We start from the raw sequence: 18,129 nt of genomic DNA on the forward strand, positions 1-18,129 counted from the left end.
CTTCTTCCACACTATAACAATGTGCAGGAATTTCATACACTTGCATTTTGATTGGCATCATATCAACTTTCTTAGTTGCCTGAAACATAGCAGCTAATGTAGCCAAAGCATCTGCCATTTGATTTTCTTCTCGAGGGAGATAATTGAAGGTAATTTTCTCAAATTCTTTCACTAATTTGAGGGTAAAATTTCGGTATTCCAACAATTTGGGATCTTTTGTTTCCCATTCTCCTCGCAATTGATACACCACCAACGATGAATCTCCATATATCTTGAGACATTTGATTTTTCTTTCTATAGCTGCTTTCAATCCCATGACACAAGCTTCATATTCCGCCATGTTATTGGTGCAAAAGAACTCCAGTCTACTCGTAAAGGGATAATAAATATTTTCTGGAGAAATTAACACTGCCCCGATTCCTCGTCCCAAAGCATTAGATGCTCCGTCAAAATAAAGCTTCCAAGTTGCAAATTCATCATTTGTTTTGACTTCTTCATTCATGGATATGCATAACAGATCTTCATCGGGAAAATTGAAGTTCAAAGGCTGATAATCATTTGATACACGACTGGCCAAAAAATCAGCTATGACACTTCCTTTTATTGCTTTTTGGTTGACATAAACAATATCAAACTCAGATAATAACATCTGCCATCTAGCCATTCTGCCTGTCAAAGCTGGTGATTCCATTAAGAACTTCAAAGGATCAAGTTTTGATATCAACCGAGTAGTATGGTATAACATATATTGTCTGAGTCTTCGAGTAGTCCATACCAAAGCACAACATAATTTTTGTATTGGTGGATATCGAACTTCACAATCAGTAAATTTCTTGCTCAGATAATAAATAGCTTTTTCTTTCCTTCCTGATTCATCATGCTGTCCTAGTACACATCCCATCGAATTTTCGAAGACTGTCAAGTAGAGAATTAATGGTCTATCAGGTATTGGTGATACTAAAATGGGGGCATTGGATAAATATTTCTTAATAATATCCAAAGTTTCTTGACATTCTTCATTCCAGACTTCAGGATTATTCTTTCGAAGTAATTTGAACACTGGATCACATTTGTCAGTTAATTGAGAAATGAACCGAGATATATAATTTAATCTTCCCAAAAAACCTCGAACTTCTTTTTTTGTATTGGGTGGTGGAAGATCTTGAATTGCTTTGACTTTATCTGGATCAATCTCGATTCCTTTTTTGCTGACCACAAATCCCAAAAGTTTCCCAGAAGTTACCCCAAAAGTGCATTTAGCGGGGTTGAGCTTTAATTGATACTTCCTCAATCTCTGGAAAAGTTTCCTCAAATTTTGAATATGTTCTTCTTCAGTTCGAGATTTAGCAATCATGTCATCTACGTATACTTCAATCTCTTTGTGCATCATGTCATGAAACAAAGTTACCATGGCTCTTTGATATGTTGCCCCTGTATTTTTCAATCCAAATGGCATCACTTTATAACAGAATGTGCCCCACATGGTTACAAATGTTGTTTTTTCCATGTCTTCAGGATTCATTTTTATCTGATTATATCCTGAAAATCCATCCATAAATGAAAACCATGCATGTCCTGCAGTATTGTCCACCAATGTGTCTATGTGGGGTAATGGAAAGCTATCTTTTGGACTAGCTTTGTTGAGATCTCTGTAATCCACACACATTCGAACTTTCCCATTTTTATTTGGTACGGGAACAATGTTGGCTACCCATTCTGGGTATTTAGATGCCTGTAGGAAACCTGCATTGATTTGTTTCATCACTTCTTCTTTGATTTGCAACAACATTTCTGGCCTCATTCTTCTGAGCTTTTGTTGAACCGGTTTATATTCTGGATTGATTGGAAGCTTGTGTATCACTATATCTGTGCTTAAACCGGGCATATCTTGATAAGACCATGCAAAGATATCTTTGAACTCTTGAAGGAGATTTAGCAATTCTTGTTTTATCTGGATGGTCAGAGTAGTACCAATTTTCACCTCTTTTATTTCTTCATCTGTTCCCAAATTCACAGTCTCAACCTCTTCTTTGTGGGGTAGAATTTGTTTGTCTTCTTTTTCTACCAATCTTAATAGTTCAGTAGGAACATCACATTCTAGTTCATTCTCACACCCATTGATTTCTTCCAGACATATAGGCTGCTCTAAATTTATCACTGGATTAAATTTAGGAATAAACATGCTATTAACACTGTGACACCTGCAAATTTAAATCGGACATATTTCCGAAAGAATATAGTAAATTTATGAAATAAATAAATGTAAAAATGTAAGAAAATGTAAAGAATGATTGCCATATGAAAATTTTAAAGAAAATTTCTTATATTTAACATAATTTCTTTTATAAGATAACAAAAAGTTTTCATATTTTTGAGCTAAACATAAAGATTAGTTCTGAATATTACTCTGCATTATTATTAAAAACTATAGGAAGATCTTCAGTGGTCCAATTGGTGAGTGTTTCTCTAGGAAGACATGGGCGAATCCTATCCAAATATTTGCCAGTTTTGTTGTCATTCATGATCATGTTGATAAATAATCCATTCATAGCTTCTTCAACTATGTCTTGATCTTTCGTCAACTTTTCTTCTTTAAAGGCTTCAACAAGCTGCTGTTCTACATTAATTGTTCCCCCTGATCTGAATGTGGTCTTCAACTGTGAGAAAGACATGTGTTTCCAAAGGATTTCTTCCCCTTTCAATTTTGCCTTTCTGTTTTCACATCTTCTTTTCATATCTTTGTTCTTTTGCTGAAGATTGGGCTTAAACCCTAGCCCAAAACGGTCTTTTTTCATCTTTATACTGATAGGAACTGAAATCCCTTGAAGATTCTTTCCTAGACCTTTCCCAGCTTTAGCTCCGATGCCTAAAGTTTGTTGTACCGTCATCTTGGTGCAATCAGACAATTTGGGATATGGAATTTTGCTTCCTTCTGCAATAAAGGTTGCATTTACAAATTCAAGAGCTCGGAAAGAGCATTCAAGAGCATCATCATTGGTTTCGATATATGGAACATCACTTGTTACTGACGCAATGATTTCTTCTTCAGCTCCTACGCATATTAATTGTCCATCAACAACAAATTTCAATTTCTGATGTAATGAAGAAGGAACGGCTCCTGCTGAATGAATCCATGGCCTCCCTAATAGACAATTATATGTAGGGTGGATGTCCATCACCACAAAGTCAATACTGTACACGACTGGTCCAATTAACAACGGTATTTCCATTTTCCCAAGCACTTCTTTTTGAGTACCATCAAATGCTCGTACTACATTCTGATAACTCTTCATGTGTGATTGATCCAGAGGGATTCTTTGAAGTGTGACTAGAGGCATCAAGTTGAGAGTAGATCCATTGTCAATCAATAGTCCCGGCAACACATGACCATGACAATGTGTCGTGATGTTCAAAGCTTTTACTGTCCCCATTCCGCCTTCCGGTATTTCATCATCTGTGAACGTTATGTAATTGTCAGCGGCTATATGTCCCACAATTCTGTCAAGTTTATTGAGGGATATATCTTCGGGGATAAATGTTTGATTGAGGATTTTCATCAAAGCATTTCTATGTGCTTCTGAATTCATCAATAAATCAAGAATAGAAATTCTCGCTTGTTGTTTGTGTAGTTGTTCAACCACACTATACTCACTATGTTTCAAAAATTTCAAAAATTCTTGAGCTTGTTTTTCTGTCACAGGCTCATTAAATGCTGGAAGGGATTCATCCTCAAATACCTTCTGAGGTATTGCCATGGCTTTTCCTTTTGCTTTCACTTGTTCTGAAGCATTGGATGTTTCGGGAGAGTAACATCTCCCACTTCTTGTAAAGAAACCGACCTCGCTCACTGCTTCAGACGTCGATGTTGTACTCAGGCTTTGTATTTTCTCTTCTGTTTTTTCTAAAGAAACAGGTCCTCCTACCATTGAAACATTGGTAGTATAATTCCAAGGTACCCTGTGGGTATCTTTGTATGGAAATGGTAGAGGAGTGGTAATAACTACTTTCGGCTTTATTGGTGCAGGAATCGCCGTAGATGATTTCACATTAATGATCACAGGATCATTTATTCTTTGACTTGGTTTAGAATCCTCTGATGAGCAAACATCATCTTCTTTTTTCCTTGGTTCTTCTTCAAAGAATTCTATTTCTCTGTTGTTCATCAATTTTTGCACCAAATCCCTAAACTCAGGACATAGTTGAATTTTATGCCCTTTCTCCTGATGATATTCACAATAATTCTTGCCTTAATTCTGCTTTGGCTTGAATTGTTGTGGAATTATACCGGCTAAAGAGAGTTGTTGGAATACCCAAACAAACGGAGATTTAATTTCAGAAATGTCAATCTTTGCTTTCTTTCTGTTCTCTTCCTGAATTGCATTTACGTTTTTATCTCCATGATTTGGCAATGGATGATTTGATGCAGATGATGTATTGAATTCCAACTTCCCAGTGTTGATCAAATTTTGAACCACCCTTTTGAATGCTAAACAGTTTTCAATGGAATGACCCGTAATTCCTTCATGGTAAACACAGTGTGCCTTTGTATCATACCAAGGAGGGAATGGTGGTTGCATGGGAACCAAGGGATAAGGCCGTATAACATCTGCTTTTAACAGCGAATCATAGATCTCTGCATACGGTACTGGTAAAGGTGTAAAAGACAACCTTTCATTTTCCTTTCGAGATCCTCTGGACTCTGCTCGATTAGTGTTTGTTTCCTCTTTCTTAACCCTTGGCTGGGTTATTGTAACACTTTTCGATGAATCTTTGCTGTAAGAATTTGCATTGTTGACTTCATTCTCCTTTTTCCGGTATATAGGTCTTTTGGAACTAGACCCATCATTCGATTCAATCTTGCCGCTTTTCAAGACATTTTCAATTAGTTCTCCAGAAATGACTAAATCTGCAAAATTTCTGGTTGCATTTCCCATTAGATGATTTAAATAAGGAGCCTTCAATGTATGAACAAATATTACTGTGGCCTCTTTTTCTGACAAAGGTGGTTGAACTTGAGCCGCAGTGTCACGCCATCTCTGGGCATACTGTCTGAATGTTTCATTATTCTTTTTCTCCAAGTTTTGGAGAGTCCATCTATCAGGGACCATGTCTGTCACATGGCGGTACTGCTCTAAAAATGCTTTAGCCAAATCTTTCCAAGATCTAATGTTGGCTTTGGTCAATTGAGTATACCATTTTAAAGCCGGTCCTGACAAACTATCCTGAAAGCAGTGAATTAACAATTTCTCGTCCTTCACATATCCTGCCATTCTGCGACAAAACATAGTAATGTGGGATGAAGGGCATGTAGTACCGTCATATTTATCAAATTCGGGAGCTTTGAACTTGATGGGGAGGATTAGGTCTGGAACCAAACTCAACTCACTAGCATCAAACCCATAGAATGATTCAGTTATTTCCACGGATTTCATTCGTTCTTCTAAGTTCTTGATCTGTCTGGTCAGTTCTTCATTTACTTTTTGTTTCTCATTCAGCTCATTCAAATCCGGGATCAAATGATCAGTATTAAGATCCCCTATTTTCACATCTGATATAAGCAGATTTTTGCTTGAAGATGCAGGATCCACTTGTTGATCTTCATGTGGTTTGACTTCTTGTAATGCAGATGTACGAGCATTGATTTGTATAGGTAGTACCAGAATGATAAATTGGTTCTGGTGGAAAACCTAGAGGATACATAGATTCTTGATCAAAAGATACAGGATTTTCAGGCATTTTTCCAATAATAGCCTGCCTTTTAAACATATCCTCTATTTTTTTCATCATATTGTCTTGTGAATTTGCAATACTGGCTTCAATTTTTTCCAACTTCATTCTCATTTCTTCTTGTTCTTTATGATGCTGTTCCTCAATACGCTGTATTTTATCCTCCATAATTCTCTTAGTAGCTTGTTTAGTACCGTAGTGATGTAGTTTCTCTTTTGGCCAGAGTAACTGCGATTGAAAAATCTTTTAATATTATTTTTTCAAATTTTAATTAATGAATTTTAACTTAATAAATAAAATAATTCATAGCGAAAATTATGAAATGAATGATGAATGTATGCAAAATGCATGTATGTAAAAAACATTGATCCCAAAAAGTTAACTGTCATAGAACAACTTTCATCGGCATACAAAAGTTTCTTTATAATAGTTCATAACTACAGATAAGGCATAGCTTTCCTATTAAGCTCTATAATTTCTTTCATTAACCATGAAACCTTCTTTCCACACTTAGAAACTGGATCAACTTGATGCTCAATTATTTTGGCTTCAACAGCTAGTTCCCCAACATATCTGGCAACTTCGCTCATTTGAACCATGGCCTCAAATACCATATTACTTCTTTCTTCACTTCTTTCAACATAGAACTCAGTTGACTTTTGCCACTGTTCATTCATTTCTTCAAGAGTCTGCTCTAATTCAGTGATTCTGACTTGACAATTGTGCATAATTTTTTCAAGATCTCTAATGCGTCTTCGCAGTGAAACATCTTCCTCATTACTTTCTTTGAGATCATTAGGTCCTAGACGAACCTTTTCTTGAAACAATGATTCTTCAAGTTGCAAAATGTAAGCATTAAACTCTGAGTTTTTGTTTCTAGACTGATCCAGATCTTCTTCAAGTTTTGTTCGTGCTTCTTGCGTTCTTTGATTAAGCTTCTGGATTTGAACATCTTTGTTTCTGCATCTTTGCATCCAATTGCTAGCCACTTCCTGCTCTACCTCAAGTCTGGTGTTGAAATTTTTTCTTTCCAGCTCCCATTTTTCTTTTTCAATATTGGATTCTTCCATCTTTTGGCCTCTGACTTCAAGTTCAGTAATCAACTGGTTCATTTCAGATTCGAATCCCTTGAACATGATATTTTTCTCACCTTCAAATTTATTAAAGATGTCATTCTTCATCTCTTCTAAATCTTTGGCTCGATCCCTTTCTCTTTGCATTTCATTCATGATCTCGCGGTGTTCAGCCTTGTGTTTTATAATTCGCTCTCTTCTGTCGACCTCAAAATCTTCCATTTTTTGCTTTCCTTTTTCCAGGCTTTTGAGTAGACGGCTATTCTTTCCTTTCAGATCTTCAACTCGTCTTTTCTCGATGTTCAATTCTCTGGTCATCTGTACCGTCGATTGGCTGGGTCCTGATGCTTTTCGGGATTTATATAACTCCTGGTAATTTTTCTGTAAGGCTCTGTACTCATCCTCACCTTTTTTCTTTATCTTTTCTCAACATTGCACATTGTGATGAATGAAAGTCAATGTCAACCCCCAACATAGCTTTATCTTGTCTCATTTGCTCTAATTCTTTCGACCAGCCTTCTCTTTCTGCTTCAAACTCAGCTCTCAAGATTTCAATCTCTGACGGAACCACCTTAATGCGATCTTCCATAGAGATATCCTCATTTTGATCTGGTAGAGGAATATTTTCGTTTTTCTGACAGATCTCCATTCTTCATAATCAGGAGTTAACATTTCCTTTGCTGCTTTAGCTCGGATACAAAAAGTTGTTTTCCAAGCTGTAACGGCTTCCATGATATTTCTTTTTATAGTTTTTGCTATGGAATGCGAACTCAGATGACTGTAATCCAGCAGTGACAGGTACAAATTGACGACCTTCATACTGTCTTATAACCAGAAGTGGTGCATACCCAATTCCTCCCCATAATCCGAGTAACATTATCCAGTTGTAATCTCCACATCTGTAAAAGAATTCCCTTTGGATTTGCCATGGGGCTCGCCAAACCACATCCTTGCTTTGCAGATTTCGAAAGGCATTAATCCACATATCTTTCTTAATTTCTTTCGGCCATTCCTGCTCCAGAAATTCTTTTAATGGTGAGTAATCCGTATTAAAACGTCGGTATGAAACCTTTTCTGTCCTCCAGAAATGACTACGGATCCAAACATATAACAACTGAGTACACCCTGAGAATCGTCCACCTCCTAACTTTCTACAAGCATTTAACGATCTGAAGGTTTCTGCTAGAATTGCAGAAGCAGGATTAATCTTTTTCGGTAGCTGTTCAAACAAATCTACCACTGCAGCTTCAACATATCCTAATACTTTTGGGAAGATGACCATACCATATATACCCAGAGCAAATAAATCGAATCGTACTTTAGAGTCTGGATGGCTCTGAATAAGTTCTTTAATGTTGGTCCAAGCAATGCCTTCGCTTTCGCCTTTTTGTTTTGTACAGGCTGCTACCCATTCTTCTCGTACCCCGGCAATCTTTGCTAATTTAACTCGAAAGGGTTGAGTTTTAATTGACTTTGAATAGATTCGATTCTCCAAAGCCTCTTCGATATGTAGCAAAGTTGTGTATTCTTCAATAGTAGGGACCAAGTCTTCCTTATTGAGAGTGAAGCAATTGTACCCTGGATTCCAGAATTGAATTATGGCTCTGAGTAATTCATCATCAACTTCAACATAGAGCAAATATGGGATGTCTCCGTAAGTCTGATAAAACTGCAATTTTTTGTTTGAATCCCAACTTTCCCAAATGCTTCGCAAATCTTGCATATCATTTCTTTTTAGTGAAACTGGAGCATAACTGGCCAAGTCAGATACATAATCATCCTGCAGGCTGTTTCTTTCTAGTCTTTGTAAGTCTTCAGCCCACTGTCTTACTTCTGAGTTTAGAATTACTTGATTTGAACACTTTTTATCCATAGATGAAGGCTTTCCAATGAGACAATTAACACAAGGATCAATGTCTTTTATCATGTATGATGCAATGCAAACAGAAAAATAAAGAACACACAAAAAGAAAATAAATTAGTTTACATAATAAAGAAATTTAATAATAACCTTTATATAAATATTCTTTATTTAAACATGCTTTTCTAAATTTAAATAATTTAAATAAACATGTAATTTAATTAATAAATAAATTAACAAGAAAGTCAGAATTCATTTCTCCTGTGTGTACACCTATTTTGGACAAAATTTCGGCATGACTTCTGATCGGAAGAGTTTCTAAAGTTCTTTATATGCAGGGTTTTAGATCTAAGAATCAAGGTACCCGAATTGTCCTTGTTAGTGCCCCCTTGGGTTACTAACCCTCAATCCTAGTCCATCACAGACTAAAGTGGATCGAGTTCAATTCGAGGGGATACATTTCTCTATGCCTGACACGGAGAATAAATTCTCACGAAGACAGAGAGCATATGAACCCCGGAAGTTACTTGCTAGGTCTGACACGGAGAATAAATTCTCACGAAGACGTCGCTTTCACTCCCACTTAACAGGGACAACTCAATTATAGAGCTTTATGTTATGCAATGCAAGTGTTGTGTGTGAGGAGAAATGTTCAAACCTTTGACAGAAAAATAAATACTGAAATAAAATACTTGCAAATAAAACATATAAATATTATAAAAATAATAAATAAATAAAAATTTGAAAAGAAAGAATTAAAAATTAAATATATGAACTTTTAATTTTTAATTAATAGAGACAATTTATAATTGATTTTAAAGTTTGACCACGTCCCCAGCGGAGTCGCCAAGCTGTCGTAACCGGTTTTCGTCCGGGCACGAAATATTATAATTGACTGGGAAATTGATGTGAATAAATGGTTTTGAAAATAATTTGGGAGTCGCCATCGGCCTTTTGGTCAGGTAGGTCGAATACCTAAAAAATATCTTTTAAAAGAGTTTTTAAGAAAACATCAATTAAAAGATAAACTGATATGCGTTTTAACCAAAAATTCGTTCTTTTTTTTTATAATAAAAAGGGATTCGTGGTCGGTTACATTTAGGGAAGGATTAGCACCCCTACAACACCCAAAATTGGTACTTTTTAATTATAAATTGTCTCTATTATTAAAATTTAAAAATTCAAAATATATTTAATTTATAATTTTATTATTTCAAAATTATATATAAAAAATATTTATTTATTTTAAAATATCAGAAAAGAACTTCTAGGTGCCTTAAGACAGCTCTTTTCTTTGATATTGATAATATTTTTTATATATTTTTTTTTTATTTTAAAATACCAGAATAGGACATCCAGTTGTATTAAGACTGTCCTTTTCTTCGATATTGAAAAATAAATATTAAAATAATTTATTTAAAATAAATATTTATTTATTACATATATATTATGACTATAATAAAAATATTTAAATATATATAAACAAGTAAAATAAAAAATACAATTATAGCCATATATTTAAAAGCAATAAACAATACTTAAAATAAAGGACTAAATATAGTAAAATTAAAAATAAAAAAACCAATTCATAATTAATCAGAATTATGAGGATTAAACATGCTATTTCTTATTTAATAATTTAATGACTAAAATAAAATTATCTAAAATTAGGATATTATAATAAAATAAAATAAAAATATAAACTAGGGATTAAAATATTATTTATTAAAATTAAGGGATTAAATCTGTTATTATCCTAAATATATTATTTTAATATAAAGGACTAAATAAATGAAATTAAAATTAAAGATCTGAATTGAAAGTATTATAAACTCGATTAGTGACTAAAATGTAAAGTTTACAAGTTTAGATGGCTGCGGAAATGATTTAACTATTCTTTAATTACACGAATAGCCTCCCCAAAACGACGTCGTTTGGGAAGGGCTATTTAATGCCCGAGACAGCCGGCCCTTCGGGCCATCTCTTTCATTTTCAATTTCATTCTCTCTCTAACTGAGAGAGAATGAACAAAGCTCTCCCCTCTCTCTAGCTTCCCTCACGGAGGGAAGCCGGTCACCAGACGGCAACCATCTGCCGCCGTGACCGTCACCGCCGGCCACCGCATCCGGTGGCCGGAAAATTTATTTTTATGCTATTGGGTAGATCGGACCGTCCTAAGGACGGTCCGGTGTTCTCTTCCCTTAAAAGCTCTGAATCGGAGCGAATCTATAAAAATACCTTCGGCGTTTCGAAGGTTCTGGCGAGATCCGGCGACGGTTGGGGTTCTCCGATGACAGTAAGCTTCTTTCCTCTCTTCTCTCCTTTTTTTTTCTTGCTGCGTTGATGTTGACTGAGATCGTTGGTATATTTTTAGTATATTTTTTTTCTCTGTTTTTTTTTTTCTCCGTCTCTCTGTGTTCTCTGTCTCTCCGTTTTTTTTTCTGTCTCCGTTTCTTTTTTTTCTTTCAGGTTCGGGTGGTGGCTTTTATAGCCACCACCGGTGTGGCCATCGGACCGGTCCGAAGAGGGGGTCTCGGTGAGTCACCGGACTACCAGTGGTGACTCACCCCGTAGCCATGGCGTGGACGGCTGGTGTTCTAGCTTCTGGAGTCTTCGGTTGGGACGTGCAGCGGCGGAGGCGGCGAAAGAGTGTCGGCAGCCGCGTGGAAACTGGGGCGGCGCCGCGTGGCCCTAGGGTATCAGACCCTAGGGTTTCTTCTGGAGTAATCTGGACCGTTGGATCTCTCAGATCCAACGGCTGTGATGAGGCGGCCGACTAGATTAGGGTTAGGAAACCCTAACTGGAACCCCAAATGTTTAGGGTTTCTGGTTTGATCTGGACCGGTTCTGGTTTGTTTGTAACTGGGCCGGTCCAGTTGTAATTGGTCTGTAATTATTTATTTATATATATATGTATTTAATATATATTAATAATAATAATAATAATGATAATAATAATAATAATAATAATAATAATAGTAATAATAATAATATGGATAAAAATTAGTATCTTCACGGTTTGTGAGATAGCGAAAAAAATAGTAGAGAAATTCTACTATTTGGATTTGTGTATTTGATAAATTTAAATTTACAAGAGATGGGTATATATAAGATTACAAAAGAATCTTAATCCTATAAAGGTAAGCAAAGTCAAATGCATACACGAGGTAAGATTTATACAAGGTATACTTAGATTGATTATAATTTGTAATTAGATTAGATTAGATTGAATAATATAATCTAATCTTTATCTTTGATAATGGCTTCATCTTCACATGTCACACCATGGATCTGTCAAGCCTCTTACACACTAGTGTTCAATGAGCAAGAATGTATAATAACCAGACTTCCCAAAGCACACTGGATTATTCGGCAATAGCTGCTAATATTAAATGGAATCCACCCCCTTCAGGTTGGATTTGTCTCAATTCGAAAACATCTGTTTCACAAACTACGGGTGCTGGTTCCATTGGTGGAGTTCCACGTGATTATGAAGGTTTGCTTTTGTTGTCTTTTGCTAGGAACATCGAGATTACAACCGTTCTTCAAGTCGAGCTGTGGGGATCCTTGATGGCTTAAAGTTGGCAAAACGTAACAACATCAACTATCTCATTGTTCAGTTTGATAATGCTGATGCAATAAAGCTATTGTCTCCTCCATATTCTCAGTCTGTTTCCTCTTGTTCGCTCCATGGCCCTTCTTTGCGAGAATGATTGGTAGGTTAATTTCATCCAGATTTCGCGCGAAGCCAACATGGTTGCTGACTATCTTTCCAAGATGGACTACCCTCATGATTTATTTGTTCATGCACTCTCCTCTCCTCCTATGGTTTTGGTCCATTTATTGCATAGAGACTTGTTTGGCCCTCCCTATATACGTTTAGGGAGTTTTTAATGTAACAGCTTTCTTATTCTAAGAAAAAGAAGGAAATTATTCAACATCATTTTCTAAATTACTGGTTGAAATCTGATTCAAGCGTGGTCGAACCTGTTTGTAAGTTCGGATCATTATTAATATAAAGGCTTAATATTTAAAATAACCCTCAAGCTTAATAAAATTATCATTTTGGACTTTTTACTATTTCACAACTCTTATTCCGTGTATAACGTTGAGGGAGAAAATATTCAATTTGTTCTCTAAGATACCAATTTGCAGTTGTTATTTATTATTACAAAATTAAGAATAAAGTTTAACAAATCATTTTCATTTAACATTTGAGTGTACTCTAACAAGCACACATGGATTGCCCACCAATCTATTTTCCTCAGTGCCTAACAATTCAATAAGAAAAGTTCATCACAATTACATCTTGTTCTCAAAACCTTTTGTTTCTAATTTTAGTCCTCAAATAAATGCTTGAGATTTGCTTCCATGTTTACATTTGGAGACGTTAGGGTTGTTTCCTTAACAACCATATTTTTTTAATGATCAAATTCTATTACTAGTCCTTATAATGTGCACAAATTATAGATTTAGTTCTTATACTCTTATTTGATCTATTTTAGTCCATGTACTTTTTTAAAAAAATTAAAATTTCAATTCTGAATCAAATAATTCGACGACAATATAATTAAATTAGAGGAGCTAATTCAAAAACATGAACTAAATCTATAACTTACAGGTAATACAAGACTAACAACAGTATTGGACTTAACATATTTCATGACTACGGTTTGAGTACGTACCAAAATGTTAACATTTGAAAAACACATTACCTAAAATGATAAAACTTCAACACAAGGACTAAATCCTAACTTTTGTATGGTACATGAACTAATAGAAGAAATTGATTCTTTAATCATTTATTTGAAGTTCCACAATAATATATATTTAATTAAATTGGTGTAAATCGATCCGTAGTGCTAACTAGTTAAACTAATTTGACAAATATAGTTCAGTTTGAAAATCACCTTTATTTAGCTTTTCTAAAGTTCATAGGACTAGCAACTTCTTGCCCCCTTCCTATTTTCAAGTTCAGACTAAATCCTAACTTTTGTATGGTACATGAACTAATAGAAGAAATTGATTCTTTAATCATTTATTTGAAGTTCCACAATAATATATATTTAATTAAATTGGTGTAAATCGATCCGTAGTGCTAACTAAATTATAACTAATTTTGACAGAATATAGTTTCAGTAAAGGCATCACCTTTATTTAGCTTTTCTTGCCCCCTTCCTATTTTCAAGTTCAGTAGGACTAGCATGTTCATACATTAAAGTTACATAATTAAGCAATCCCATAGAACAAATCTCCCACGTTTTTTTGTTTTCTCGTGAAATGAACAAATCAACAAAAAAAACAATATTTTTGTTGTAATGCATGTTTAAAAAGGGCGGTAGATAATTGAAAGTGAAGCAGAAGATTGGCTTGGCCTTTGGGTATCGTTTTACTGAGAACCAAAGCCGTAGGAGAGTGATAAAGGAAGAAGCTTTTTCGAGAGAGAAATAATGGGGGGAGGAGGAGGAGAAGGAGATGAGGGATCGTTAGAGTACACTCCAACATGGGTTATAGCAGTAGTTTGTTTTGTGATTATTGCCATTTCTTTTGCTATGGAACGTTTACTTCATCATTTAGGGGATGTTTTGAAAGAGAAACAACAGAAACCGCTCTACGAGGCTCTTTTGAAAGTCAAAGAAGGTAACCCTTTTTGTTAAATGTGTTTCCATTGGGAAATTGATTTGTAGTTTCCGGAATTGTTAACTTCAAAAAGAAGGATTTTTTGGTTTTTTTTGTTGGCAGAGTTGATGCTCTTGGGGTTTATATCACTGTTGTTGACAGCATTTCAGAGTGCAATTTCTAAAATTTGCATGTCAAAGGATCTACGTAAAGACATGCTTCCTTGCAGAGTTAACCGCCATTACCATGATGATGATGATAAGGCCGGCCATAATGGTCACAAATTAGAAATCTATTTTGCTTCTGGCACCCGGCACCTTCTGAGCGCAGATTCATTAAATGCGGACAGATACTGCAGTTCCCAGGTAATATATATTCAAACATGACCAAATAAAATGTCTTTTTTACTGTTATTCATGTTAGAGTTTGCCTAGGATTGTTTCTTTACTTGCTGAAATGAGGAAAAACAAATTTTTGTCATCGGTTACACAGGAATTCATGGTGAGAGTAATACTATGGTTTAGGATCACATGTATGACCTTTCTTATTTAATACATTACTGCAGTTTCTGGCTCCTTTTTTTTCATTGAAAAGCCAAACTTTAATTGATGTACTCTTAATCTCTTATCATTTCCATATGTTTTATGTTCTTTAGAATAAAGTACCATTGATGTCCCTTTCGGCTCTTCATCATCTACATATTTTTATCTTCGTCCTGGCCATTGCCCATGTCACGTTCTGTGTTCTCACAGTTTCTTTTGGAGGGCTTAAGGTAATCTATCTACTATATATATCATTTGCTTAATTTTCAACTTTTGGAGGCCTAAAGGATGTTGTTTGTTGATGTAGATACAAAAATGGAAACAATGGGAAGATGAGATTGCGAAAGAGAATTATGATCAAGAGAGACGTAAGGATTAATGCTAATCTAAAGCTCCCTGTTTTGTCCATGATATCTTTTCATTATTAGATGCATATTAGGACCTGAACATTTGAGATGCCGGTCACTACTTATCTATGTTGGTCCAACTTTTATTATTTTTCTCTTGAAGTACCCATTTCCAACACATTTCCGAACATGGATTTCAATCTACTGTATTGTGGCTCGTGCTTCTGTACGATGTTCACATCCATGTGTCTTGGGTAATATAGCTTATGATAGACTATTCAATATATGTCTGCTTTAAAGTTGTCTGCTGCTTCGGTTTCTTTTTCTTACTTTGGTGGTTCTGACTTATACATTGTGTTATTGCAGAGTTGGAGAAAAAATTCATTCATGTCCAGCAGCATGATTTTATCAAACATCGTTTTCAGGGTTTCGGTAAACGTTCAGTTCCTCTACGGTGGTTGGTAAGCTGCTATTTCATCTATGATACATTCTTTTTACCATTAACATCTGTAACAACTGAACCTAATATGAAAGAGGTAGACCTTAAAGTTCCTTCTATGTTACTTAGAATCGGGTGTGTTCGATTTTTCCCAAGTTTTTCCATGTCTTTGGAGGGTCCTTGAAAGACCATATTCAATACCCCTGCCAGAAAATATGAACATATTCGTGTCTGGCACTCAAATCCTGAGTAACAAGGAAGAAAACTGCATTACAGTAAGAAATGATACTGTGCCTCATGAAGTTTCCAGTTCTGATCTGGTCTCACCTTTTCTTTTCTTTTCTTTTTTGAAAAATAAAATTGAAACACAAGTTTTGTATGCATTCCTAACAATGACTCTAATCTTCTTCCTAGTATTCGTTTTTCAAGCAATTCCATGCATCTGTTACCAAATCCGATTACGAGGCACTAAGGCTAGGTTTCATCATGGTAAGCTATCTATGGAAAACTGGTTTCTCCCGAACGACTTTCTTACGGTTTTGTTGTCATTCCTCGACATAGTCAGTCATCAATACTTGTCATTTATATTTGCAGACCCATTGCAAAGGGAATCCCAAGTTTAATTTTCACAAATACATGATTCGAGCCTTGGAAGATGATTTTAAGGAAGTTGTTGGTATAAGGCAAGTCATGTTTGAGAGTATGTTTCTGAAGATTTATGTTTCGTGGCCTCATTTTTACTTCAAATCGTGCTTGGTATGTTTGGTTTTTTGCAGTTGGTATCTCTGGGCATTCGTGATCATCTTCTTGTTGCTGAATGTTAATGGTATGGAATATCGATTGCTGTGGATCATTCTGTTTTGTTTCAATGGCATGTAATAGATGTTATTTGTTGAGATTGCCAAGCGTTAAAGCTTCATAATGATGGATTTTTTCTCGATTTTCTTCTGCAGGATGGTATACATATTTCTGGATAGCTTTCATTCCTTTCATTGTGAGTAGTTACAATATAGTTTCTTAAACATACATGCACTGAACAAACACATCCATTTACATAAAAACAGGACTGGAAGTTTAATGTCAAATTGAAGAGACTAGAAGTCACTCAACGATTGATTCATGTTCTTGTAAATCTTCCTATATCTGACACATATCCGGATTTGGATACGAGATATGATCCTTTTTTCTCTACTTATTTGTTTTGCTAGCTTCTACTTGCTGTGGGGACGAAGCTCGAGCATGTGATTACCAGTTTGGCTCATGATGTTGCTGAGAAACATGTAGCCATTGAAGGAGAATTAGTGGTAAGACCATCGGATGGATTCTTTTGGTTCGACAATCCTCGTCTGGTTCTCAGGTTGATCCATTTTATCCTCTTCCAAAATGCTTTCGAGATTGCATTTTTCTTTTGGATTTGGGTAAGCTTAAATTTTTGGGTCACAATTCTGCAATATGAACTACAGTGTAAGTAATCCGGATGAACATAATGAAATTTTCTTCATCATATGTAGGTTCAATTAGGGTTCGAATCCTGCCTAATGGGTGAACTTTATTATATCGTTCCAAAGCTTACTATTGGGTAAAATCATTGACCATTTCCTTTAATGTGTGCATTTCTTTTCCGAGTTCCAAACCTTAGATCTTCTGTTGGTTCCTACAGGATGTTCATTCAAGTAGTCTGTAGTTACAGTACGCTGCCACTTTATGCCATCGTCGCACAGGTTAGTCGAGTTTCTGGAATGTTTATTTGAGTTTTCATAATCCGAACTCCGATTTACTTGTTTTCTTTTTACGGAATTGAAGATGGGAAGTTCATTCAACAAGGCAATATTTGATGAAGATGTGCAAGCGAGTCTTCTTGGTTGGGCAAAGAAGGTGAAGAAGAAGCAGGCACTGAAGCTTGCGACTCAAGCAAAGGCCTCGGAACGCCCTCTCATGTCAATGCAGATAGAGGATGATGCTAAATCCGAAGCTTCTACTGCAAAGGAGGATGATCCCGAAAAGGGTTCCAATGAAGCGAAATGAGTGTTGCCGACGGGGTAATAAAGCCGTGCTTCATCGCCAAAAGGTGCTGGTTTTTTGGAACCATTTATCAGGTAAATGACATTGGTTATGTGTTTACCAAGGAATGATTTACATCAAATGTCTGGGTTCAGGAAAGAAAAGAAGATGAAAACTCAGTTACTGTTAGTTCTTATCGTTTTGTTTATCTTTTTATAAAATTGTCATTAATATTATATTTTTTTTTTCATTTTAGTCATCATTCTTAATTAAAAATTAACGATAATACTAATATGCTTCTTTTTAATTTTTAAAGTCATTTTTTCTCCTTATCAGTGGTTCACTTGACATATTAAACAAAAGAACCCTTGCAAAAGACTCCAAACCTTAACTCCTAAGTAAGACAAAAAATACATTAAAATCTCATCAAAATTAACATTTAACTTAAACCCTATGTCACCTTAAAAATAACAAAATTACTACCTAGAAGCATCAAACACAAAATACATTACAAAGGGAC

General features: G+C 35.3%; 1 protein-coding gene across 1 annotated transcript; it reads left to right on the forward strand.

Annotated features, from left to right (window-relative positions):
- The first annotated feature begins 13,931 nt into the window (after positions 1-13,931).
- LOC120133690 (MLO-like protein 1) lies at positions 13,932-17,633 on the forward strand. The gene is made up of 13 exons (XM_039150221.1): positions 13,932-14,301; positions 14,404-14,645; positions 14,936-15,052; positions 15,130-15,190; positions 15,536-15,630; positions 16,023-16,097; positions 16,203-16,291; positions 16,385-16,434; positions 16,562-16,602; positions 16,817-17,026; positions 17,120-17,187; positions 17,269-17,329; positions 17,412-17,633. The coding sequence occupies exons 1-13, from the start codon at positions 14,112-14,114 to the stop codon at positions 17,631-17,633; spliced, it is 1,521 nt and encodes a 506-aa protein (XP_039006152.1). The 5' UTR covers positions 13,932-14,111.
- Positions 17,634-18,129: the final 496 nt, after the last annotated feature.

The sequence above is a fragment of the Hibiscus syriacus genome, unplaced genomic scaffold (genome assembly GCF_006381635.1).
Source record: "Hibiscus syriacus cultivar Baekdansim isolate YM2019G1 unplaced genomic scaffold, ASM638163v2 tig00110584_pilon, whole genome shotgun sequence".
Lineage (NCBI taxonomy): Eukaryota > Viridiplantae > Streptophyta > Magnoliopsida > Malvales > Malvaceae > Hibiscus > Hibiscus syriacus.

Coding starts and splice junctions, on each gene's coding strand:
- LOC120133690 (XM_039150221.1), top strand. CDS start 14,112: ATGGGGGGAGGAGGAGGAGAAGGAGATGAGGGATCGTTAGAGTACACT. Junction 15,053..15,129: donor TTTCTTTTGGAGGGCTTAAG/GTAATCTATCTA, acceptor TTGTTGATGTAG/ATACAAAAATGGAAACAATG. Junction 16,098..16,202: donor TAAGGCTAGGTTTCATCATG/GTAAGCTATCTA, acceptor TTATATTTGCAG/ACCCATTGCAAAGGGAATCC.